At 51.1% G+C, this 24,512-nt stretch overlaps 11 protein-coding genes across 11 annotated transcripts; 6 read left to right on the forward strand and 5 right to left on the reverse strand.

The window, feature by feature from the left end:
- Window positions 1–94: 94 nt before the first annotated feature.
- N7511_001675 (mitochondrial phosphate carrier protein) lies at window positions 95–1,150 on the forward strand (the record flags this gene model as incomplete). The annotated part of the gene is made up of 3 exons (XM_057124100.1): window positions 95–213; window positions 263–682; window positions 766–1,150. 3 exons carry the CDS (start codon window positions 95–97, stop codon window positions 1,148–1,150), a joined length of 924 nt encoding a protein of 307 aa, XP_056989833.1.
- A 650-nt stretch (window positions 1,151–1,800) lies between these two features.
- N7511_001676 (Zn(II)2Cys6 transcription factor domain-containing protein) lies at window positions 1,801–3,092 on the reverse strand (the record flags this gene model as incomplete). Its single annotated transcript, XM_057124101.1, has 2 exons — window positions 1,801–2,958; window positions 3,012–3,092. 2 exons carry the CDS (start codon window positions 3,090–3,092, stop codon window positions 1,801–1,803), a joined length of 1,239 nt encoding a protein of 412 aa, XP_056989834.1.
- Window positions 3,093–3,995: 903 nt separating this feature from the next.
- On the forward strand, window positions 3,996–4,322 carry N7511_001677 (uncharacterized protein; the record flags this gene model as incomplete). The annotated part of the gene is made up of 1 exon (XM_057124102.1): window positions 3,996–4,322. One exon carries the CDS (start codon window positions 3,996–3,998, stop codon window positions 4,320–4,322), a length of 327 nt encoding a protein of 108 aa, XP_056989835.1.
- Window positions 4,323–4,676: 354 nt separating this feature from the next.
- N7511_001678 (annexin) lies at window positions 4,677–6,133 on the forward strand (the record flags this gene model as incomplete). Its single annotated transcript, XM_057124103.1, has 2 exons — window positions 4,677–4,695; window positions 4,755–6,133. The coding sequence occupies 2 exons, from the start codon at window positions 4,677–4,679 to the stop codon at window positions 6,131–6,133; spliced, it is 1,398 nt and encodes a 465-aa protein (XP_056989836.1).
- Window positions 6,134–6,566: 433 nt separating this feature from the next.
- On the reverse strand, window positions 6,567–9,369 carry N7511_001679 (SH3 domain protein; the record flags this gene model as incomplete). The annotated part of the gene is made up of 2 exons (XM_057124104.1): window positions 6,567–9,218; window positions 9,316–9,369. The coding sequence occupies 2 exons, from the start codon at window positions 9,367–9,369 to the stop codon at window positions 6,567–6,569; spliced, it is 2,706 nt and encodes a 901-aa protein (XP_056989837.1).
- Window positions 9,370–9,863: 494 nt separating this feature from the next.
- N7511_001680 (uncharacterized protein) lies at window positions 9,864–10,220 on the reverse strand (the record flags this gene model as incomplete). Its single annotated transcript, XM_057124105.1, has 1 exon — window positions 9,864–10,220. The coding sequence occupies one exon, from the start codon at window positions 10,218–10,220 to the stop codon at window positions 9,864–9,866; it is 357 nt and encodes a 118-aa protein (XP_056989838.1).
- A 1,664-nt stretch (window positions 10,221–11,884) lies between these two features.
- Window positions 11,885–12,121, reverse strand: N7511_001681 (uncharacterized protein; the record flags this gene model as incomplete). The annotated part of the gene is made up of 1 exon (XM_057124106.1): window positions 11,885–12,121. The coding sequence occupies one exon, from the start codon at window positions 12,119–12,121 to the stop codon at window positions 11,885–11,887; it is 237 nt and encodes a 78-aa protein (XP_056989839.1).
- A 3,689-nt stretch (window positions 12,122–15,810) lies between these two features.
- On the forward strand, window positions 15,811–17,961 carry N7511_001682 (protein phosphatase regulator GAC1; the record flags this gene model as incomplete). Its single annotated transcript, XM_057124107.1, has 2 exons — window positions 15,811–17,634; window positions 17,686–17,961. The coding sequence occupies 2 exons, from the start codon at window positions 15,811–15,813 to the stop codon at window positions 17,959–17,961; spliced, it is 2,100 nt and encodes a 699-aa protein (XP_056989840.1).
- Window positions 17,962–19,426: 1,465 nt separating this feature from the next.
- On the forward strand, window positions 19,427–20,047 carry N7511_001683 (histone H4; the record flags this gene model as incomplete). Its single annotated transcript, XM_057124108.1, has 2 exons — window positions 19,427–19,436; window positions 19,746–20,047. The coding sequence occupies 2 exons, from the start codon at window positions 19,427–19,429 to the stop codon at window positions 20,045–20,047; spliced, it is 312 nt and encodes a 103-aa protein (XP_056989841.1).
- A 604-nt stretch (window positions 20,048–20,651) lies between these two features.
- On the forward strand, window positions 20,652–22,298 carry N7511_001684 (putative mitochondrial carrier protein; the record flags this gene model as incomplete). The annotated part of the gene is made up of 1 exon (XM_057124109.1): window positions 20,652–22,298. The coding sequence occupies one exon, from the start codon at window positions 20,652–20,654 to the stop codon at window positions 22,296–22,298; it is 1,647 nt and encodes a 548-aa protein (XP_056989842.1).
- Window positions 22,299–22,976: 678 nt separating this feature from the next.
- N7511_001685 (EXPERA domain-containing protein) lies at window positions 22,977–23,711 on the reverse strand (the record flags this gene model as incomplete). The annotated part of the gene is made up of 1 exon (XM_057124110.1): window positions 22,977–23,711. One exon carries the CDS (start codon window positions 23,709–23,711, stop codon window positions 22,977–22,979), a length of 735 nt encoding a protein of 244 aa, XP_056989843.1.
- Window positions 23,712–24,512: the final 801 nt, after the last annotated feature.

Raw genomic sequence — 24,512 nt, forward strand, 5'->3', positions numbered from 1 at the left:
ATCAAGGAAATCTGACGTGGGGGCCAAGTCCGTGACTCGCCCCCTTCGTCAGAGGTCTCTGCAACCTCCCAATCTCCTTTCTCCATACGCATCCATGTCTGTCCTCGCTCCCACCCAGAAGGCCCCCGAAGGCATCGACCTCATCGGTCGCTTTGCCTTTGCCGGTGCGGTTTGCTGTTCGGTGACTCACGGTAGCTTCACCCCGGTCGATGTGTGAGTAGACTGGCTCTTTGTTGTCACTGGGCGACTAATATTGTGCCAGCGTCAAGACCAGGATTCAGCTTGATCCTGCAACATACAACAAGGGCATGTTCAGCGCCTTTCGACAAGTCATTAAGAATGAGGGCGCTGGTGCGCTCTTGACCGGTGCCGGTCCTACTTTCGCTGGTTACTTTGCCCAGGGTGCCTTCAAGTTTGGTGGCTATGAATATTTCAAGGCCTTGTCTGTAAAGAGCGTCGGTCTCGAGAATGCCCGCCAAAATCGCATTGCTATTTACTCCGTCTCTGCCGCGGCTGCTGAGTTCTTTGCTTCGATCGCTCTTTGTCCGCTTGAGGCTACTCGTATCCGTCTCGTGTCTACTCCCGGCTTTGCTAATGGACTTATTGGTGGTTTCAGTAAGATCCTCAAAAACGAGGGTGTTGGTGCTTTCTACGGTGGTTTCGGACCTATCCTCCTTAAGCAGTATGTTATCGCCTACCCCTGAGATAGGCTTCATAACGTCCAACCGTCACAAAAAGACTTCATTTTAATTAACGTCTCAATAGGGTCCCTTACACAGTGACCAAGTTTGTCGCCTTTGAAAAGTTCTCTGAACTTATCTTCGATCAGTTCGACAAGTCCAAGATGTCCGATGGTGCTCAAACCACTGTGAACCTTGGAGCTGGTCTTCTTGCCGGCTTCGCCGCTGCTATTGTCTCTCAACCCGCTGATACCATGCTTTCTAAGATCAACAAGACCAAGGCTGCTGCCGGTGAGGGTACCGTTGCCCGTCTCGTCAAGATCGCCGGTGAGCTCGGCTTCCGAGGTGCCTTCGCTGGTCTGCCCACTCGTCTGGTCATGGTTGGTGGCATTACCGCTGGCCAGTTCGCTATTTATGGTGACATCAAGAAGGCTCTCGGTGCTACTAACGGCACTGAGATTGCCAAGTGAGCGGCTTAGATGGAAGGAAAGGGTTTGATAGAGATAGACGAAATGATACGTTCATTTTCAAATGGACTTGGATGCAATCTCCTTGACTAACTGCAATTAAATAAGGTGTTCCTGTTGATATCATTCTTGTCGTGTCAGAACGTCTCAAGAGGTGAAGAGACAGGTTTGCGCAAAGGCAACCCTTCTCTTTCAAGTATCACGCCCCTAATGCCTTTTAAGGAGCGACACCGAGCCTAGTGAAGGCGTCAGGCACTACAGTCTCAAGCTCATCAAGCTCTTCCTTCAGCACACATTTCATGCCAAAGAGTAAGAAGAAATCCGAGAGACTGATATTTAAAAATTGCAGCGCCGAAGACAAGTCCAGATGCGGCCTCGGCGCCTTTGAGGGCTGGCACAAACTTCAAAACTAGTTGCAAATACTATAGATAGTAGACGCCATTGGCAACGGCAGTTCAACAAAGAAATCGGCGAGGGATTGATTTGCTACTCAAGCGGGGTGCTACCCTAAACTGGTATATATCATGGCGGATGTTGAACGCGCTCTGCAGTCTGCGGCCGAAGAGAAAAAGCCAGATCTGTTCATCAGTTTGCAGAACATTTTGATGGTCAGGGTTCGTCTTGTTCCATTGACGTGAATCACACACCCCCCACTATGAAGGCGTAGCAGTAAGGCTGCCATCAATAGTATCCTGAGGCCACCAAAGCCACTCTCGATATTTGGGGTCCATCACATTCAACAGCTGCGACATTAAGCGCTGGCTGAGACCCTCCATCCACCACATCCACTCAATCTGACGAATGCAGGTGCACCAGTATGCAAATATAATGAGAGCAATCGGTTTCTCCTGTCGTAGTAGATCCAGATAATCATCCGAAACAGCTAGAAGCCACCGGAAAACATCGGCGGTTTCAAGCCTCCGGGCAACACCAGGCTTCAAGGCAATGCCCAAGGTCCGCGCTAACTCATCTAATGCCCCCTGATAGATGTCCCGAACGGGTGGATTTAAAGAGCAATCCTTTCGCATCATTTCTTGCAGTTCCCAGATGTGAGGTCTGCCCAGCTCAAGCGCCTCCGGTGCACGATGAGCATTTGCCAGATACGAGCCGTTTAGGAAGATAGGTGCCAGTCTTCCATTACGAAGACTTTCACCACCGCTATCTATGACCGCCGTTGTGCCTCGGAAGAGACGAGCCCATTCAGATAGCGTGCCTCTTTCGAAGAGAACTAGGAAATCGCCTGCTTGGGATGGTTTTGCGCAAGAGAACATGCAGGTCAGGGATGTGAACATGAAGAGAGCCTCGCCGTTCTCCTGGGCCATAGCTGATACTTGTGGAACCATCTCTTTCACGGCGTTGTTGTGGTGCATCTGTGCGAGTGCTATGCAGCTATCGCGTCTGGATTCGTCTACATGGCTTAGATGGAGGGCGGAGAGGGCGAGAATTGCATTTAGTACTGGTGGCACTTCAAATCCAATTTGTGGTGCCTGGTCTCGCCAGATTGTTTGCAGTACTGGGCTTCGAGAGAGTGTGTAGCAGGTTGATGTCGTGTAGTGGTGTAGAAGCTCCAAGTCGAAGACAGCCAAGGCCGAAGGGAATGTATTGATCATTGGTCGACTTGGTTCAGTTGAAGGGATTTGAGCTGTACTGGAAGCTGCTCCTGAGCCTGCACTCTCTGGGCCAGATATGATTGATCTGGGCGATTCTGCCAGGTCCGCTGGAGACGTAGACAGCGCCGTCATGGGACCGGCAAAGGAGCAGACCACTCCATGTCTGTGACAGTTGCGACAATGTGGCTGGGTCTCATCACACTAGTCCAACGCATGAGTCTGTATCTCTCCACAAGCTGGACTGAATCTCTCACCTTGACTTTCCGCCTTTTACATTGCATGCATCCAGCTCGTGACTTGCGATGCGACCGACGGCCTTGGGGAATGGTCGACATGACAATCTCCAGGACAAGAAATCCCAAATTCTACAATTCTGAGGTCAATGTTGAAAGACCAATAAAAAAAAATCACCCTTGTACGTGGAAAATCTAGCAGCCTGTTGAGTAATGCAGCCTCAACTTAGGGGAATGTGCGCTAACCCGATGCGGTTAGCGGAGAGGAATCTTAGCGGAGAAGCTTGGCTTTAATGTCTTGTCTCCGATTACTTGGCTGGTGGACGGGGATCAGTCGGGGAGGGAAAAGAGGTAAGAAACGGAAAAAAAAGATCAACTAGCCACATCAATGAGCATGTTGAGAAAAGGATCTCGGTCATGCATGCCGAAGCCACAATATCTGATACGGTCGAATCATGAGTGCGGGTTGTAACGTTATCTCCAAGCCTACGTCATTCAGGGAGTTTTGAGACCATAGAACATATACTCTCTGTACTGGCAATAATCTCCTTTCATAGACATATGTCGGTACTTGGGGAAGGGGGGGGGAAGGGGATGAGGCTCTGTACATGGTATCTCCACGCTCCTGTCTCGGGGCCATGAGTGAAGTAGCGACAGTGCCTAAATCATTACGTACCCCGATATGTATGATGCACAGAGCGCATAGCATATGCGGCATGGTAATAAGGTAAACCGCCATACCAACATACTGTACATGTATCAACAAGGCCAAGGGCAGCTCTCCACTGCCCTGCATGTATGACATCGGACCTACTGCACGATATCCCCCGCCTTAAACATTCCCACTGACCGCTCTTCTTCGCTCAGATACCTTAAAGATGGTTGAATCTTCTCACCCTTGATTTCTCCTAGTTGGTTCTGTCAACCACCTGAAACGTTGCCCCACGGTAAGTATGTTCCATACTTTTCGCCAGGTCCATGCAATCAACTCACAGTTGGAACTAGATGCCTCATGGAAACGGTACCCTTACCTGCGACAAAGGGCAAATCCTAGGCCAATTCGAGGTCGATGGAGCCCAGTACATTTTTGTCGGCAAGCTGAGTACCTTTACTCAGTCTTTCTCTGTCACCAGTGCCGATATCGCCTTTGAATCAGCCGATCAATTACAGCTCCAACCTGAAGACTTTGAAGAAATACCCATTGAAAAAGATTGTTTCCAGCTCCGACTCCGGAATGGGGTTGCAATCACCGGCGGGTTCGATATGCCATTTACCGAAGCAGAGGTGAAAAAAGGGAATGCTGGAGGAGTTGGAAAGTGGATGAAGCTGTGATTGAGTGACGAGACCTTCCAAATATATGTGAACAGGCGCTTTGCATATAGATTAAGGGGCTCAAAGGGTTAGTCTCCACCGAGTATAGATCCAATCTAGTGGGGGTAGAGGGGCAGACAGTGTAAACCCTAGGCAGTTAAAAATTTCGCCTAGTAGGATCCATTGCAGCCTTGGAACAATCTCTTTTTCTCTTTAAATAGAACAGAAACCAGTAGAAAAAAGTATTGGCAGACGTCAGTTGTGGAAACGACAAGGCTGTGAACGCCCCCGTACTGCGCCACACTCCGGACCGAATGGAGGCACATATAAACATCTGGGCCAGCCTCTTCCCTCCCACACTCACACACACACCTCATGTCTTACTACAATAACCGTGAGTTGCTTTGAAAGACCTACATCTGCGCATTGACATGGTCACTGACCCGTAACTAGAACCTCCATACGGCGGATACCCCCAAGGACCTCCTCCCCAGGGTCCCCCCTCCGGTCCTCCCCAGGGCTATCACCAGTCAGCTTACCCACCACAGCAATACGGTGCTCCGCCACAGGGTCACTATCCTCCTCCCCAACAAGGCCATTACCCCCCTCAGCAGCAAGGACACTACCCACCGCCCCAGCAGGGTCACTACGGAGCTCCTCCACAAGGAAGCCCATACGGCGCACCCTCTCCTCAACCCCCAGCCGGATACCACAACCCATCTCCGCAACCACCATACGGCCAGGCGCCCCATGGTCAGGCACCCCACGGCTATGGCCCTCCCCAGAACCAGCCACCCCCCGGCGGCCCCGGGTTCGCGCATGGCCAACCCCCAGTCGGATACGGCGCACCACCACCCGGCGGTGGCTTCCCACCCCAAGGCATGCCCTCGGCACCATCGCTAGGCTACACGCCAGGCCAAGTCGCGCCAGGCGATTTCCGACCCCAGGCCGACCAACTCCGCAAAGCAATGAAGGGCTTCGGAACCGACGAAAAGGCCCTGGTTGCCGTCCTTTCTCGTCTCGATCCCCTCCAGATGGCCGCTGTTCGCGATACATACTCCAAGCACCTCGGCCGCGATCTATACAAGGACGTCAAGTCCGAGACGGGCGGCTACTTCGGCGATGGACTCCGAGCCGTCGTCGACGGTCCGCTCTTGCACGATGTCGAATGTATACATCTCGCCATTGACGGCGCAGGCACGAAAGAATGGCTCCTTAATGATGTCCTGCTTGGCCGCTCAAACGCAGATATGCATGCTCTCCGCACGGCCTACGAAATGCGTTATAAGCGCTCTCTCTCGAAGGATGTCGAGAACGACCTCTCCTTCAAGACGAGCGATCTCTTCGCGACTGTCATTCGCGCTAGCCGCCATGAGGAAGCAATGCCTATCAACCCGCAGGTCATCGAGGCCGATGTCCGTTCCCTGCAGGGTAAGAAGAATATCACGGAGACGTGTGCTATCCTTGCTCGCGCGTCCAATGCCGAGTTAAGAGCTATCAATCAGACCTTCCAGTCGCGGTATAATACTTCGCTGGAGAAGCATCTTGAGAAGACATATTCCGGCCATATGGAAGATGCGCTGCTTGCTATGTTGCGCTCTGCTACGGATCCTGCGATGCGGGATGCTGTCCTGTTGGAAGATTGTATGCGTGGCATGGGCACCAAGGATGAGCGTCTTGTCATTCGTGTCGTGCGTGTTCATTGGGATCGGAATCACAAGGAGATGGTGAAGCGCGCTTATCAGCATCGCTTTGGGAAGAATCTTGTTGATCGGGTTCGTGGTGAGACCTCTGGGGATTATGGGCGCTTGATGGTTGCCCTTCTTGAGTAGGCTCTTCTTGATTCTTGATTTCTTGTGTATATATTTTTGATGCCTTATGCTTGTATGTTTGTATGATGTTTTTGAGATACCATGATCTGTGATGAAGACTATGTCTATATCTAGGGTGGAATTTACTGGACCTTTTGTTGAATGATTTCTATTTCTACCTTTAAGATTTACGTGCTGCACTTATAACCGAATCAGATGCAATTGTACTCTTTTGTCTTGTCAATGATTTCACTCGAAAGGTTGAGCGAGTGGGGCCATATTGACCAGCTATATCATTGAAACAATTAAACAGTAACAGCAAACCCACAGTACGTGATAAGTTATATACTGTAAACATTCATACCATGCACAATGCAAGACATCAAATTCATAATCTAGTCATGACAATCGTAATTATGCATCATAAAAAAGAAACTTGAACCACACCATCCGCCTATTTGATCTCACGAATAACCTCTACATGCGAGCCGGGAAACAGCCCTGTGCGACCAGCATAACATCCCCAGAACCAGTCATCATTGATATTCTCCGCCTCGGTGATATCCGCACCACGCGGGAAAACAAGCTCGTCTTCGAGTCCGTCGTCTGGGTAGAAGGCCCATTTCGCATGGACAATGAGGCCCACGCCTCCATCTGGTGGGAAACGGCGGATAGGCTGGATACTCTGGATGGGGCTTGATGAGGCTGTAATTGAGAGATCAGATGCTGAGACAGTCATTCCGGGGTTGGAGGATGGAGGACCGGCGCGTAGTCGTGAGGCTTTCTTTCGGCGTTCCAGTCCGGGTCCATCTTTCCAGTTCCATTCTCCTCTTCCTGGTTCTGGGGATGCGACTGGACCACCTGTTACTGGGGATGAGGTTGGAGATTGGGATTGGGATTGGAGGACGTGTTCGTCTTTGAGAGCGCGGCCACCGACTAGATCGTTTACAATCACGCGGCGTTGGCCTTCTTCGCGGTCTTCAAATCCGACTATGATCATTCGGTGGTTGGCAAGGCAGCGACGCCAGCCATTGTAGCCATTTTCTTTGCTGATTTTGCCAGTTGCCACTAGCTTGGAGTAGCAGTTGGTGCAGACGTCGTAGTCGCCGCGGTTACATTCCAGGCAGTGGTAACGGGTGTTTGAGGCTGGAACGGGGTATGTGCAGATGTCGCAGTTTGTTGAGAAGGATAGGATCTTGTAGCTCTCTATTTCAGAGGGCAGTGAAATGGGAGTTGATTCTGCTGTAGGCGTAGACGATGTTGAGGGGGTGCTGTGAGTGATGCGTCGAATGGGTAGGAGTGCGTGGGTACAGCATCGTCCTTGATTAACACAGCTATTACAGAAGCCCCAGTCTCCTTCATTGCATTTGCTGCATTTCCAGAAACAGTCATTTGCCGAGAGTTGGCACGTATCACAGAAGAGACCATTTTGCAGGCGGCCGGCAGGATTGTCGCTGGTCAGGGTTCTCTCCCCACTGATTGCTTGCTGGGCCGTCTCTGAAGGACGTTGGTATTTGAACCAACCCAACACATGACCACCGTCGGGGATTTGGACTGGGCGTTGAGTGGAGGACGATAATATTCTTTGGAAACTGGTGACCGCAGATGCACCAAACCCATCCCATCGAAAACAGCCTTTTCCTTCACGATAGCAGCGTAGACATAGATGGAAACTTCCACCTTTGCACTGGGTGCATCTCTTGTGGAGAGTGTATTGGATATCATTCCTGCCACATCCATCACATGTGATAGAGGGCTCAGGATATTGCACATGGGACCCATTCGGAATGTTAGATCGGGATGAAGAAGGCCTGGATCTCCTCTCAGACCGTAGAGGAACCAAGGGAGAAGACAGCAAATGAGAGCTGTGATCTGTGGGCGTGGCCACAGTGGGCAAATTGGTAGCAGATTGACTGGAAACCTGTCTGGAGGAGCTTCGTTCTCGTCCTGCAGCCATCCAAGCCCCAGAGACATTTTCCGACTCTGTAGCACGCCGAGTTCTAGCCAACGAAGACTCCGACCTCAACCTCGCAGGCTGTGAACTAAGAACGCGATCCGCTGTCATATCACTCGAAGCCCGAACAGCAGGTCGTATAGCCTCATCCGACGCAGACGCCTGGTTTGCTCGAACTGGCGAAGTCTGTCGGCGCCCAGCGACCTCTGAATTGCGCCTTTGATGATTCGATACCCTCGGGCGTGCAGGGCCCGAGTCGAACAAATGTGGTCGAGAAATCGGCGGCCGTCTGTCACCATGTTCACGAGAAGACGGAGCAGGCGCGGCCTCTGCCTGGGCCGACTGTGATCTCGTCCGCGTTCGCGTGCCCCCCTCGGGCGACTGTCTCCGTTCCTGTCTTTGTCTCGAGCTAGATCGCTGCATATGTCTGCGCCGGTACGCGTCCGCAATACGTTCGCTCAGCTCCTCCTCCTGTCTAGGGCCTAGGTTGTCAAGGTCGACATCATCCAGCAAACCCTCCTCGAGGATCTGTCGCAGAATTTCTTCTTCCATTGTCTCTGCATCCGAGGAGAGACTGAGCAATGATCGCAGACTGGACTGATGCTCGACACGACGTGTGCGATCGCCATCTCCAGGCCGCAACGTGTGTTGCCGGGCATCATCTTCCCGCCGTCGTCTCGACCGTCCATCCTCGTGTCTCTCGGTATGACCACTCCGATCTCGCGTTCGGGACGAATTCCCGGCTGCCCGTCGTGTCTCCCGTCTAGCTTGCACCCGACTTTCCCGAAGACTCAGCTGCTGCACTTCTTGCAGCATGCCGGTATTCCCCTCGTCATCTTCCTCCGCGCTCTCTCCACTCAAGGGCAAAGTAGGAAACACCGACTCGCCGTGTGTATATTGTAATGCAATCTCGGCCTTTTCTTCTGCTGATCTACCACGATCGGGGTGTGCGCTTAGCACCATATCGAGGAGTGTCGTCACCGTGGCATTTGGGCGCGTCCCACGGACTTCGGCGCGGCATGATGGACAGGTGAATCTTGGGTGTGGTCGTCGCGAGGCTTGGGCTTGGAACCATTCTCTCACGCAGCAGCCACAGAAGGTGTGGAGGCAGTCCAGAAGGGTCAAAGGCTGGTAAAGGAGTTCCGTACAGATCTGGCGGGGTTGGAATGTTAGATGGATTGAATTTCCATGTAAGGGGTATGTGGGGGTCAAGGGCAGTGAAGTGGTAGTGAAGTGGAAGTGCACATACTGAACAGACTAGTTCTTTTTCCAGGTCTGCGATGCCTAGACCTTGAACTGCCATGGTGTAAAGAAGATAAACACTCGGAGACGGTGAGGTGGGAAATGGCTCCACTGATCTCCCGCTTACAGCTTCCCCTTCCCCTTCTTTACTACCTTGACCTTGCGATGTTCACTGTTCTGGTGCCTGAATCGTGGAGAGTCATGGAGAAAACAGAGCCCAGATGACTATGTGACTTGAAACTGGGAAGAATTTGATGTTCAACTCGTGTCAGCTGAAACATCGTGAGTTTCACGCCCGTTTGTGCCCAATATACAATGGAATCTTTGTGCATTTCACGGCTATTCACATAAGGACAATAGCAAATGGAGAACAGCGACCATTAGCAAACCCAGCAAACTCCTACGTTGCTCATAATATTCATGCTTGGAATGAAAGTCTCGGTTCATCCACCACCAGCATCTTCTTGCCCACGTTAGGCCATTGCTCAACTGGCAAAGAATGCAACCTAGTATATCTTTGTAGGATGTTGAACAGAGACTGCGCTACAAACCATTCTACACACTTCTATGCATATCACCTGATATCCCCATTGCAAACCCAACCATGAGATTCTTCACCTTCAGTGCACAATGCAGGACATAGCCCCCCGAGGTACCAGTGACAAAGGGATACAACGTCTGAGCGGTGGCATCCCAGGCCGAGAAACCTTCATCTTCGAAATTTTCAGTTCCGTTGGTGTTTCTAAGTTTGTATTGCCGCCACTTCATCCCAGAGGGGGTGAACTCTCTCTGTCTCTCGCCTCCGTGGTGATGGGCCTGGACAGCGGTGAAGGAGGGGGTGGCTGCTACCAGAACAATTGACTTTGGGAGATGGATCTGAGCGTGCCGGAACGTCGGAGGTGTCCATCTCATTTGCTCTTGTTGTTGATGATGGCTTGTGGGGAAAGTCTGGGGAGCTGATATCTGGGGTTGTGGCTTGGGAGGGGAAAGAGAGCTCTCAGTATCTACAGTACAGAGGACAGTCGGATAGACGGGGGAGGAGAAGAGGAGTAGGCTGCAGGCTGGTCGGCTGTAGACTGGATAGCGACATGGGTGTATAGTCCCTGACAAATGGCGCATATTGTATCGACCTGCCCCGTTGGGAATGCTCGCACAGCCCTAACAGCATGTGTATGTGTATCATAGAGCATGAGGTGGCAGATGCACCCCGCAATTGAAGGCGCTTCCTTCTCCCTCTGTTTCTCTCTTCTTCGCTATAGCCCTCTATATCTCGACCTAGGGATCTGATCATGCTAGAAGCCCGCGGTATGCGAAAAGAAAGCCAACCAGGATCGAGTAAGTGATCAGCCATTTCCACTCACCAGCATCCACTAAAGACTAAATGATCACCGCTCTCCGTACACTCTAGACTCTCTCCTGTATACCCCACCGATAAGACGATCCTGTATTCCCCTCAGCGCTTCATGTGCAGGGTTAGTAGGGGAGGACGGGTGATAGATTCGCAACCCAATCCCCCTCCTCCCTAAAGTCAATCCACCTCTGCACAATCACCGACGGATATCGATACCCGACGACTCCCAGTTCAGGGGCTGTGATGTGCTGTGTTCTAGCCTGGTTATAGCGCTGAACGCCTCTCCCGTCTCCGTGATAACGGGAACTACGGATTTAGGCCAATGCTTTAGCTAGTAACGTGGCGTGTTTGTTTTAGAGGGCAGGATTTGCTCTATTTTAAGTGGCTTGGGCCAGACACACTATCTGTTAGGTAATCTAACTTATCTCCTGGGCGGCCACGAAGTTAGGGCTGGTGGTGATAATAGTGGCCGTCGTGGGGATAGGCGATACCAAACACCACCGCACAAACACATCCAAGATACTTCGTATTGCAGCAATTTCCCATCAATTGCTGCAAATACGATTTACAGTGGAGACTCCCCCGCGACTCGGGGTACACCTGCAAGGTTGCACATCTTCCCCATACTCCGGACTGTATCAACGGAAGAGTCTCGGAGGAATCGGAGGAAAAAGGTATAGAAAAACCAAAAGACGAAGCCCCTGAAATCAACGAAACAAAATGACGCCATGCACTGACCTTCTCTCTGCTTTGGCCATTGTCAGTTCGCCGCACTAATGCATAGTCTAGTGTACGGCCAGTGCAGACAGCAAGCTATCCACCGCCATTCATCGAGTCGTAGCTCCGGGAGTGCGCACTGACTACCGCGCCTCCAGTCTGGCCGGTCGATTTACACCCTGGGCGCCTGTCTCGCATATGCATAAGCGTGGGGCATTGAAGTATACTTCACCTTTTTTTTGGGGTGGGGGGAGGTTTTTTTTTTAGTTGTGTTTAGTGCTAGTTTTATATGGAGGTGAGTTGTGCGATTGGATGCCGTTATAACCTGCTGTACATCGAGAGCTATGTTTGCAGGGCCCGTGCCTGTGTCTGTGTGTTCCCAAGATTGTTTGGACTTGTTACTTGGTAACCTGCTTCTTTGGGCTTCTAACTTATCCCAAACTGACGAAAGCGGCTGTCCCTGATCGCCTCCCTTTGCCCCCCCCTCCCCAGTACAGGGTATAGTGTATTAGTCGTGATTGGGGCGTGGTTGGACCATGCCAAGTGTCAATGCCAGTGTCAGTGCTAGTGTCAGTGCCAATGTGAATGTCTGAAGTGGTGCCACTTTCTCAACAGTCGGCGTTTGCGTACGCTCTGTGCTATTTCCCCTTGGGATAGCGAGGCTGGACAGGGATGATGGGATGGTCAGGTGCTCGGTGCGGTGCAGTGCAGAAGAGGCGTCTGGGATTTGCGTGACGTGCGACATGTACTTGTCAGCCCATATGCGCTGCTTGCGTGCGATTTCTTATTTCTCGAGCTATCTATGCTGCCTGGCCAATCAGCTGTTCTCGCCGTATCGGTTTCTTTCGTGTCAATGGCCCTCGTCCCAAGGGTGAAACGGGTTGAAACAGTGCATACTGTGGATGTTGTGGAACGGGCATTGGAAGTAGTGGTGTGTTGCTGGTCTTGATCGGGTCGCTGGTTCGTGAACTGACCATGGTAATCCCCTTCGCATTCTCCATCCCCGGGTTTCTTTTCCTCTTTCTGGAGACTGCATTCTGCTGTCCCAAGGCTTGGGTTGGGGATTTGGCTTTCAGTAGATAGCGAGTACAGCGAACCAACTCAATCCCCCAACTGCTCCGTCCTATTGGCAGCTACGTCCACCATCTTTCTTTTACCAATCATATCCGATCCCCAATCCTGGGGTATATCCTTCGCGGGGTATGAACAAGGCTCTCTATCTCTCTCCCTCTCGTACGCAGTCAGCGTGGCCCCAGATCTGCGCGCGGGGTCTGCATCATCTCCGAGTGTTCGAGGGTTGAGCCTGCATCCCATCTAGACAACCATCGAGAGCTGACGCGACAGTCGGCGGGGTCGCTGGTAGCTTGAGCTCTCTGGGACTAGGAGATGCCCCTCCTGCCCCTCCTGCCGCTCGTACCATGGTGTTCTGGATTGCATGCTGCTTTCTGCCTCTGCTTTGCATATAGTTAGTTTTCTCTTGGCGTGGAGGGCTAGCCCGCTGCCCAAAGCGGGTATGTCTGCTTTATCCGACAGTATCAGACTTGGGGGGTGGAACAGAGAAGCTTATTCAGGAGTTGGTATTGTGAGAGGGCTATCGGTGACCTTGCCGCTGATTTGCCTCCGGTAATGGGGGCCGCGGCAAGGTTCAGCCACGGTAACGCCCTCGGAAGAAGTTGCAGCATTCTGAAGTGTTGACGCGGTGGATTTCTGGAGCTCACCGCTCCGGTGTCATGTTTGGGCGATCTACCAGATAAGTGGGATGTTCGATGACATGAGCAATCAATCAGCGTTTGGAGATCTTCTAGGCGAAATCGATCTCATTGAAGAAAGGACCATCACGAGTGATAGGTGGGTAGACCGCTTCCGCGCTTCGACCGTTGGGATATACGGGGCCAGTGAGCTGACTCGGGCTTTTGATGCCGGAAAGATAAAAAAAAAAAAAAAGACCAAAAAAGTCAAAAAAAAAGACCTCCAAAAGCACATATCAACGGTCCAAGGGCGAGAGCACGGGGAACTTACGGGGATAGGGTTCGGGATGTCACCTCAACTTCACCGAGAGATTCATTTTGGACAATGGTTTCTCTCCTTCAACCGCTCTTGGCGACCATTGCGGGCCTCGAAATCTTAGAGATCAACACCTTGCAGATCAAAGAATGGTCAGATGAACGCCTCCCAGTCGAGACCCTCCCCCTTCCCTTAGAGTTTCGCCAATCTATACAGTCAAATCTATTTCTTGACCCTCTCTCTCTACACCTTGCAAGCCACATGTTTTGTTGGGAGTGGCAAATCAAAAAATTTTGCGCCGCTAATCTATGGCCCGGGCGCATGGCGTTTAGAAGGCACATTCTCCCATCCTCAGTCTCTATGTATGGACGTTGACCCTGGTCCCTTCTCTCCTGCATAGTGAGACATGGAAATGAGACCACCCGTGGGGGGGCTGATCGTGAAACGCGGTGGAGAACCAACTGGTTTATCCCGAACAAGTACTCCAGAACGTGCATGTCACTTAGGGGCACGGTGCTGTACATGTACCTGCACGGGGAGAGATAGTCGTACAGTACATCACGTCCTGGATTCTGCTTGACCATCATATGATATGAAGATCGAGAGATCTGAAGATGACGCTCGATAACGTCCCCCTTTTTCTACCGTAGAACCGGATATCCTCTTGGATGTCAAAAGAAGTGATCAAGTCTGGGCCTTGTGCCAAGGAACGCAAACCAAGGCACAGACAGTCATTTACTCGACTTGACGTCATGAACCGGCCGTGGTATTACCACTGGATAGCCGAGTTGCATCGTATACACAGTAGAAGGGAAAGGGATCTGGGATGGATGATTAGTCCATGTCCCAATCTCCCCCAGCTGAACAGGTGAATGGTGATCCACCATTGCTATCTCTCCCGAGTCGATCGCTATCCATTGTACAATATCAACATGCTCTCTTCTCATCCTTCATCCAACATCTCCAGATCCGGATTTGGCGGCACGTTCGGTGGAGCCTGGAGTGCATGTTACGCCTCGTCGATCCACCAAACTCCGGAGTACAGCAGAGCAAATGGCCAATATCACTGCACATGCACGTCACCGTCGAAATTTCTATACATTCCAGCTCGCAACGCAATCCTCAAATCACCCAATGGTCACCTCATTCTCCCCTTCGTGTCCTGTACCAAACATGGTTTGCCATCGGGTCCCTCTGTGCTCTTTGTATTGAGTACCCTGAAAGAAAAAGAAAAAAAAAACCGAACCATACCGACTCGACAAACCATACTGACCAGACTGACCACCCCCCCAATGTGAGGCTTAGTCCCAGTCTAGCCCCCGTGTAGCCCCAGTGTAGCCGCGAAGGGGGAGGGGCTAGGAGGGTGGACCTTATGCTTCCAACACTTGCAGCGTAGTACATCCCTTACCTGTCAACAAACTGGTTTTGGGCTTTTCGCAACCTTGGTGTTGCTTGGCTTAGTCTTCCCGGGCTTCTCCGCGGACTGATAAGAGAGTGGGTTTTCTCAAGTGACAGTATATCCGGAGACTCCATACGATCATGAACTACTGTGGAGATGGGGGAAGGAAATGGACGTAGAAATGGAGTACTCCGTAATGTGAATGTGAATGGCAATCGTCCAGTGCAGTTGCACACGGGATGATTCCCAGGTGTCGAATTTTCTACGTCAGGGCTTAAACAGGGAAGCTGGGAGCTCTGTACTCCGTACTCCGTAGAGATCGCCGTGAGCCACATGTCGGAGAATTCAGGCTGTGGCAATTGGACGACCCCCAAGGACTGTAGGATGAGGGAGGATTACAGTGTATCTTGTCCCGTATCTTATGGCAAATCCATGTACTGGAGCAAATGTCCTGTAGAAAGATCGAAGATCCCATATCGAAGAGCCAAGAAAAAAGAAAAAGGAAATACAGTATGCTACCTGTACGCACTGACCTGGCCAGAAAGTGGAAAAAGTCAAACGGAAAAAGAAAACGAAAATCCAAAAAGAAAAAAAAGAAAAAAAAAAAAAAAAAAAGTAGTGAAATACCGGAAATCTCCAGTCTTATCAACGGTCATAGCGGGAAAGGCTGTGGTTCCCTATAACTTACTTGAGCGCCCTCATCGCCTCTTTTTCACGGAGTTTCGACTCTTCATATTGTGTACATTTGCAGTACTTGGTGGCTTGTCGGATATTAGTGTGTTATATATATCGCCACTCAATGTTCAGGTAGGATTGATATAATCCCTCCCTCTCCCTCTCTTTCTCTGGTGTCACCCCCGTGTGAGACTCACGTTCTTTCCCGAGTGGCACCATTGCCTGACGTGTTGTTCGATTGCTTATTGATGGGAGTTACTGACATTTTGCAGGACTTCCTTTGTTTAATCAGTCCTCCCCCTCCCCCTTCCCCCTCCCCCCCCCTCCACCCCTGTGTTAAATCACAAGTCGGCCGGATGCCCTACACTGCGCCGCTGAAGCCGTTGCTCTCCGCGCAACATATCGAATACTCACCGGATCACCGCGAACGACCCAACGGAAGTCGTTCAGCCTCGGGACGTCTGCAGAACTCTCGATCCTATTCTTCCACATCATATACTCGTCGGCATCGGAGGAGCCCTTCGATCAATACCAAGACCGTGCATTCCGCCTCAGAACCCACGTCCCGTGCGTCTCCCTCCATCGACCCACATACCAGCCTCCGTCAGTCCCCGCCACCAGTGAACAATGCCATCATTCCTACCGGGGCGGTAATCTCGCCTCCTGAATCGGCACCGAATTCAAGTGATGAGGAGTCCTCAGACAGAGGGCAGGGGGTCAAGATGGACGAGCTCGAGGCGGCCGTCCGATCAATCAAGTTACGGAGGGAGAGCTCGCCGGAGAGAATGGGCCCCAAGCAAGTAGAGGCAAAGCCTTCATCGAGCGTGCCGATGACGTCCGAAGCCAAGCCCATCAAGCCGGCGCATCCGCCATTATGTAAAGAAGCTCGGAAGATCACTCACTCGCGGTCCTCCACGGAAACCGCCATTGACATCAGCCGGGAAGAGGCCCTGACGAGCTCGCCCGATGAAAGTGATGTGGAGATGTCACCGAAGCCCCCGATGGTCCGGAAGAAGTCTGGGGAACTGGTTCGCCCAGCTCTTCGACCGGCATCCGCCCGGAGGCGTCCTTCGAGTATGCCGGGTACTCCGGTGTATTCCAAGGCGGTGCACTTCGATGCTCAATTAGAACATATTCGTCACTTCCTCCAGCTCGACCGCCCGCTCGCCGTAAGTACCGAAACGTCCCCGGTGGACAGTCACGATGCCGAGAGCGAATTTCCATTTGGCCGCGGGGCCGAGTCGAAAGGTCCGTCGTGGGATTGGGAGCTGCGGCTCTCGAATTGGCCCAAGGATGCTCCGTCGCCAGCCCCGGTTCGGCTGGAACGGTTGTTCTTGTCTGCGGACAAGAGCACTCTGATCGGAACTGTGGCGGTGGCCAACCTGGCCTTCCAGAAGTATGTAACTGCTCGATTCACGTTGGATTATTGGAGGACGACATCAGAGGTGGGAGCCACATTCTGTCATGATGTTCGGCGCCAGCAGGCGGTCGATGGATGCGATCGCTTTTCCTTTGACATCAAGTTAAATGACCAAGCGAACCTGGAGTCCAAGACCATGTTCATGTGCATCCGCTATAACGTGGATGGCCAGGAATTCTGGGACAACAACAACGCTATGAACTATCAGCTCGACTTCCACAAAGTTCTAAAGGCGGTTCCGTCCAAGCCTGCTGGTTCGTCCCGTCCTGCTCTCCCCCGTAGCCGATCGTTCACCAGTGCCTCCCACACTCTGCCCCGTCCCCACTCAATGCCGTCGACCTATGACTTCGCCGACCTGGGCGACAAGGTCTCTTTTTCGGATCCTTTCAGCGGTGCCAATGGCGCTCCACTGACTCGGACTCCCTCGGAGGAGATTGACACGGTCGCACCGCCCAAGCGCCGCGAGAACACTAACCGCCAAGCATTCGGCAACCGGTACGACTTTGGAGCGTCCTTGTCTGCAGCCATGCGGACCAAGTCCCCTCTCGATCGGACCACCTTGTCTGCTCGTGCGAGGTCTGGAGAGACCGTGGAGTCGAAGCCGGCCAAGAAAGCTGGCTCTGAGCAAGCCCATGCTCCCGCAGTGAGCGACACCGTCCGCAACGGTCGTGTGGAAGATCTGAAACCTTCCTCTCTGGTATCTAGCAAGCCGCGCCTCGAGTCTACCAAGTATCAGGAACTGGTCGATAAATATTGCTTCGTGAGTCTTCCATGCCACGTCACGCTTGGGCAGCGACTAACCTAATAATAGTTTGGCTCCGCTCCACAAGAACCAACCCCAAAGCCAGCCGTGAACGCTAAGGAGGGTGAGGCCCCGAAACACATCGTTGTGGCAGCGTGCCTTTCACCGCCACTTTCGCCTCGCTCTCCTGCGCCCATCAAGGCTCCTGCGGTTGAGGCTCCTCGTGAGCGCTCTCACAGTCCCCGTACCTCTCCACGGCCCTCTTCGTCCCCAATGAACTACCACTATTCTTTCCATCGCGGCTTCATGAATGACCCCCACTCATCGACCGTCATTAGAGGGTGAGTAACATGGACTGTTCATAACTGTCTTGAACCCTGGTCGCTTTTGAAGCATGTCGTTGACGTCTGTGAAGACAATCTGGGAGTTCTTGCATGGATATGGACAGATCAGTTGACTCGTTTTCGATTCCTTTTGCCAACACACCTATTGGCGCCCTATGATCGCATGATGGCTTTCCTACCTATTTATCCGTTTGGCCGACCAGCTTCGTCTGCGATCGACTGTCTTGCGATGTATAATAAACCGCGGATATGTCGTTTCATCATTCGTTGCCTGGCTCATCGCCACCATCTTTCGCATCGAGAGAAATCATCGATGTGACCATCTTCGTTACTGCGATCATCCTCACGTTTTTCCCATCCCCCCCCCACTTTTACATGTCGTTCCTATACGCATGATGACGTTACGATTTCGAGGCATTTTCCATTCTTTGCTATTCTTTCAGATGGCCCTTATTCTTTTACCGCAAAAAGTTTTTAGTCTGCCTGTGCGCCTCCGCTCTTGATTTTCTTTCGATGCATTGCAGTTCTGGGTTTCCATTTGATATTGCATGGTGTTCCGGTGGTTTTTTCGCGTTGTTTTTGCGTTGCTTTCTTCTTCCTTTTCTGTACTGTTTCTCTTCTGATTTCTTTTTGGCTGCTTTTTGCGATACGTTCCACTCTTGTGGATTTACGTTGAAGATGCGAAGATACTGATACATGACTGCCCGAGAGGCATTGCGTAGTTCTGAATGACACGAGACATGATGAGCGACTATATCAACAATATCCATGTAGGATTGTATGTACAAGGTAGGCGTATATGGTAGGCTATAGACCATGAGCTGGCGAGTATACAGTCATAGACACCCTTCTATCAAAAATTCGATTTTTCAACATCAGTATAATTTGATTTCAACCTTCTCTTCAATAAGAAAATTCAAAAAAACTAAGATAGTTGTAAATTTGCTCTTCGGTTTACAATTGAAGGTCTGAAAAGCGGTCTGTTCAAGGATGTGGAAAGATTTGCTGCGTCACTTTGGCTGGCAAGTGAATTGGGTATCGAACTTGAGCATTGAAGGTTCATCTTCTTATCATGTCTATCACCACGTGACCACATCCCACATGGATCGTTATCGCCCGTGACCCACTGTCTACACGTGACTATCAATACCGTCCACGCTGGAAAATGCGGGCTCGGCCATGTCTGATTGACGCGCTGGAAACCGACCCTTCATAACGCCCTTTTTCCTGCCCGCCCGGTCGCCAATGACCGCCGCATTGCAGAATGGAGATTACCTAAAACCCCCAACTCCCACCCTTTCCCTTATTTAAATGTCTCCCCCTCCGGCGCCCGCCGTTTATTGATTTTTCTCTTTTCTCATTCTCTCCATCGCCAATCACCGCGTCTTTTTTTCATCCACGAAGACGTACCTCGACGTCTTTCATCACCTTTTTAATCTTTTTTCATCTTTCAACCGACTGAAACCATGTCTGGACGTATGTATTTCTCTCGATTTCCACTTGTTTCCCCTCTCCCTCTTCATGTTGTCGTCGCCGAAATGCCCGATCGGGATGTGGTGATGTCCCTGGGGTGCACGTGATCATGCCTCAGGCTCCCACTTGCATCCGACCTTGCCTATCTGGGCCAAGGCTATACATCACGGCCATCTTATGATGACCTCGCCATATCACCACCTTCCCACAGTCTCCCTCACCTGACCTCACTGTCTCTACTCATCGTCCACCCCCCCCACTTGTCGCATCCCACTCCACTCTTGCATGACATCCAAGCTAACAACGACACAGGCGGCAAGGGCGGCAAGGGCCTCGGCAAAGGTGGTGCCAAGCGCCACCGCAAGATTCTTCGCGACAACATCCAGGGTATCACCAAGCCCGCCATCCGTCGTCTCGCCCGTCGTGGTGGTGTCAAGCGTATCTCTGCCATGATCTACGAGGAGACCCGCGGTGTCCTGAAGACCTTCCTTGAGTCCGTCATCCGTGACGCTGTCACCTACACCGAGCACGCTAAGCGTAAGACTGTCACCTCCCTTGATGTTGTCTACGCTCTCAAGCGCCAGGGCCGTACCCTCTACGGTTTCGGTGGTTAAATCTGATCATCATGATATCCTTGATGGTTGGATGCCAACCTCAGCTTGTGCTTTGTTCTTTTGCTTTGTTCTTTTTAATGCGCAACGGTGTGATGGTTTCTTTTTTGATCACTATGATTTGACTCGGTTAGGGGTTTATGGGCTGGACAAGGTCGTCTATTCAATGGGTGGGGCTCCCATCTGAGAAGCCGTGATTTTATTCAGATGGTTGAGTCCTTAGTTAGTTGATGCATTTGTATCTCCCCTGGGGAGAAATACAACTATTGTCATCAGTTCTTTTGGCTGGAATGAGTGTAGATGCAGTTGTATCCTGTAGTTGGTAGATAAGTTCAAGCTGAGTATGGCCTGATAGTTGATAGCACAGACCACATGATCTGCATGATGTAATCGATCTCTCTCCGCAATTCAACCTCGGCCATCACATTCTTATAAAGGTCTTGTTCCCTGCTTATGGTGAACCAAGTCGGAAATTCTCCCTCCGCTCCATGGCTTTTTTTCAATACGAGATCCCACAATTGACTGGCACCATTCCCATCAGTATTAATTCATCGAACCTCGGAACTCACAACCGGTGAAGTCCCTCGTTCTCACCAATTTTCCAGCCATGGCAGAATACAAACTATCATACGAGTCCCAACTGGTACATTCACCTCCCTATCCCACCTTCACTCCATACCCAACAGCGCATTCCAATCACAGCCCTAACCTCAATCCCTACTCCATATCGCATCCTTATCAGTCAAGACTAAACACAAATAAACAGGACGTCTACCACCCATCTTACCGCTTCGAAACCCACGATCCACGCGACTGGAAATCAGCCGCTGGTCGCGGTCCAGCACTCCCAGCACTAGGAAATGCGACCGCAGGCGCTGTCGGAGCAGCTATTTCGAATGTCGTCGTCTATCCACTCAATGTGATAGTAGCGCGGCTTCAAACTCAGAAGAGGAAAGAGGGAACCTCAAGCCAGAAATCCAAAGATGGTAGTAATCACGACAAGGCGGAAGAAGATGAAGAAGAGGAAGAACAATATACTAGTGTCCTTGATGCCGCGCGCAAAATTTATGAACAGCAGGGCATCGGCGGCTTTTATCCGGGTCTGGCGCAAGATACGTGGAAGACAGTTGCCGACTCGTTCCTTTTCTTCCTTGCTTATAGTTCTCTTCGACAGAAGAGGATTGTGGCACGTGTAGGTGCCGAGCGAGCGGCCAAGGGGAAGAACGTTGTTCTTCCGGTTCTTGATGAACTCGCAGTTGGTATTCTGGCTGGATCCTTTGCCAAGTTATTTACGACACCGTTGTCGAATATCGTTGCTCGGAAGCAGATTTCGGCTGCGCGGACAAAGGGCAATGAGAAGGGTTTATCAACAGGTGATATCGCCTCGCAGATTCGGAAAGAGAAGGGCCTTGCGGGCTTCTGGTCGGGGTATTCGGCTGCGCTGATTCTGACGCTGAATCCCTCCCTCACCTTTTTCCTTAATGAGTTCCTGAAGCGCGCTCTGATACCACGCGCGAAGCGTGATAAGCCTTCACCTGCTCTGACTTTTCTTCTTGCGGCGCTGAGCAAGGTCGCTGCTTCGTCTATTACGTATCCCTTCTCTCTCGCCAAGACTAGAGCTCAAGTCCTCAAGTCTACTTCCAGCTCCTCTTCTTCACAATCTACGTCTCAGTCATCTTTACTCAATAATTTGACACCCCAGATCATCTCAACAGTTATAACAATCGCCCGCAAAGATGGTTACAAAGCCCTCTACGCTGGTCTCCAAGGCGAAGTCCTCAAAGGCTTCTTTTCTCATGGCTTCACAATGCTAGCCAAAGACGCAGTCTATGCCTCGATTGTCAAGAGTTATTATCTTCTACTCATGCTCATGCGCCGGTATCCTTCCCCAGAGGAACTAATCGAGCGTGCACGCGAACAAGCAGAGGAGTATACAGAGATCGCGCGTGAGGGGGCACGAGACCTAGCAGAGCGTACAAAGGAAGGTGCTGAAGAGGTTCTGGCAGGGACTTCTGGTGGTGTGGCTGTTGATATGACTTCTAGCTCGGCGAGTGCTGCAGAGGCTGCCAGTGCAGGCTCAGAGACTGGCGGCATTGACGCTTCGTCTGGGCTTAAGGTTCCTGTCTCGGAGGTTTCTGATGATGTGAATGAGACTGCTGAGTTGGTGGGTGATTATGTTGAAGATGAAGCTGCTGAGTGGAAGAGCTTATATCATTGGTTCTGGGAGAAGGATCGAGTGGCGCATAAAGTCTGAGTTGTAAATAATCATTATTTTCCTGGGATCTTGTCCTGGACTTCATCTCCTGTCTTCAATTGATAATATTGTTTATCTCATTCGTAATTCCCAGCCCCCCAGTCTTGTGGTAATTATGGTATCTATAAGTAGGATTTAGAGAAGTACTGACTGTAAATCAGTCTTGATTGGCATCATAAATCAGGCCATAGGCAGTCTTGTGTGTGCCATGTCGAACATAGCCATAATTTGCATGGTAATCTATGATTTGACACCTTAAATAGGTCTCCAAAACAGGCCATTGATGACATCCTTTCTTCTTCTAAGGTTGCCAAGTAGACTGTTTAGTATGTTACCCAATGATGGAAACAGGGTTTGCTGTACTTGCACGGTCTGTGAGCCTATTACTTTCTTATTAAAAGTTGCCTAGAGAGCTAGAGACATCAAACTGGGTAATATCTATCATATCAGACCCTCCATTGAGATCAAGAGACTTAAAAAATCTTTCCAAAGTCATCATCAATATCGAAGACAAATTCCATTTCAAATTCGATGTGCATAAGTTAATTTACATGAAAATTTCTTACATCGGCTATCCCAAACTCAAGGAATACATGGTAGATGCATCAATCATTAAATTCACCCAAAAGAACCAAGTACTCCAATGAAACTTCCCTCTCTTGGCAAATCACGTCTATCCTACTGGCGCTTGCTTTCAACCTGAATTTCTGCAGAGACAAAGGCAGCACGGAGCTCCTTTCCTGCCTCCCACAGCACCCACAGAGGGATGAAGACCCAGAGAGTATTGAAGAAGAACAGGTAGAGCCAGAGGTAAACCGGGTCCTCGGTAGCCAGCTGGGAGCTACCGGTCAACCACTCAGGTGCAAAGGTCATGAAGCCACCATACAATTCCGCAGTGGCAAGGGCAGTCGAGACAAACCATAATGTTGCCTTGACGCTGCCACGAGATTTGGCACTGATCTTTTCGTTGGACGACTTGCAAAGCAGGTAACAGATGTAAATGGCAGCTGGCCCACCAAGGAATACGGTCAACAGTTCCAGTGAGACCACGGTCAGATCGGCGCCAGCCCAGCGGCGGTCAGCCTTTGCATACTCTTGCCACAGGCGCGAGCTGGGACCTGTGCCATAGGCTGGGCCATAGGCGCGATCTGGGCGGTTCAAGAAGAAAGGCTCGACGTTACTGATTCCAACCACAGTGGTGTAGCTGAAGAAGCACTCATACAGAAAGGATCCTTCAATAAAAATATGGGTGAGGGCATCGTAGGCGTGCCAAAAAAACAAGACGCGGTCGCGGGTCTTGTTGGCTGGGACAAGCGTCTGGCACAGAATGTACGCCACTGGCATCAATGACAGAGAGAAGGCAATACAGAGGACCGTTGGAACATCCAGGGTAAACGAATCCGGGGACGACATGTTGGTGGTGAGGCTTGGTATTCCGAGGTCGCAGTGGTGTCGCGACGCGGTCTAGGCGTGGAGAAGGCTTGTTTTGGGGGTGGGGGGCTGTTTCAGGGTAATGATATGGCAGCCTGGTGCAGGTTGACAGTTTCAGGAATGGATCATGCTTTGAAGAAGAGGACAGAATGAAGAGAGTCCAAAGAAACAAAGAATTAGGGGAAATCAATATTCTGTTCTGCCTCAGGCACCCTGTGGGTCATTGGATTTCCCCAACTTCACAACTTCTCCGTTGCATCTGCTGCTTGTTTGACCTCTTTCAAACAGACGTCTTGTTGACTTGCATGTTCCAGTGCCTCTAGACCCCTGGGTTATGTATGTGATACTCCCGGGGTTGATTGGTCTTCAATAATGCAAAATGATACAACTCGGAGACCTTTCTCGTCCAGAGCAAGCATTGCAAGCTTGGTAGAGATACCCCACAAAACAATGAAGATCCATATAAGTTGATCGGATACACGCTCGATGCCTGAATAGTCTGACCAGTGATTTGGAAAGCTTCTTTGTTTTCCTGCAGGAGACAGCCTAGTGGCGTTTGCAATCAAAGAACCCTCTGCTACCCTAGTGTCTTGACATGGTTCGATGTACGAGCCCGACCACAAACAGGGCCCGGTCCAGCTAGTGATCACATAGCAGCTTGGCAGATAACTCTGTGCGACTGGCTGGCTTAAGCGCTAAAATGTGCTTTGGGAGCAGCCATCGAAGACTCGAATTCAGTCCTCGGCCCCGGATTGGCCATGGACGCTTGGCAACCATTCCTTG

Source organism: Penicillium nucicola (assembly GCF_028828085.1).
Source record: "Penicillium nucicola strain IBT 29836 chromosome Unknown utg000001l, whole genome shotgun sequence".
NCBI lineage: Eukaryota > Fungi > Ascomycota > Eurotiomycetes > Eurotiales > Aspergillaceae > Penicillium > Penicillium nucicola.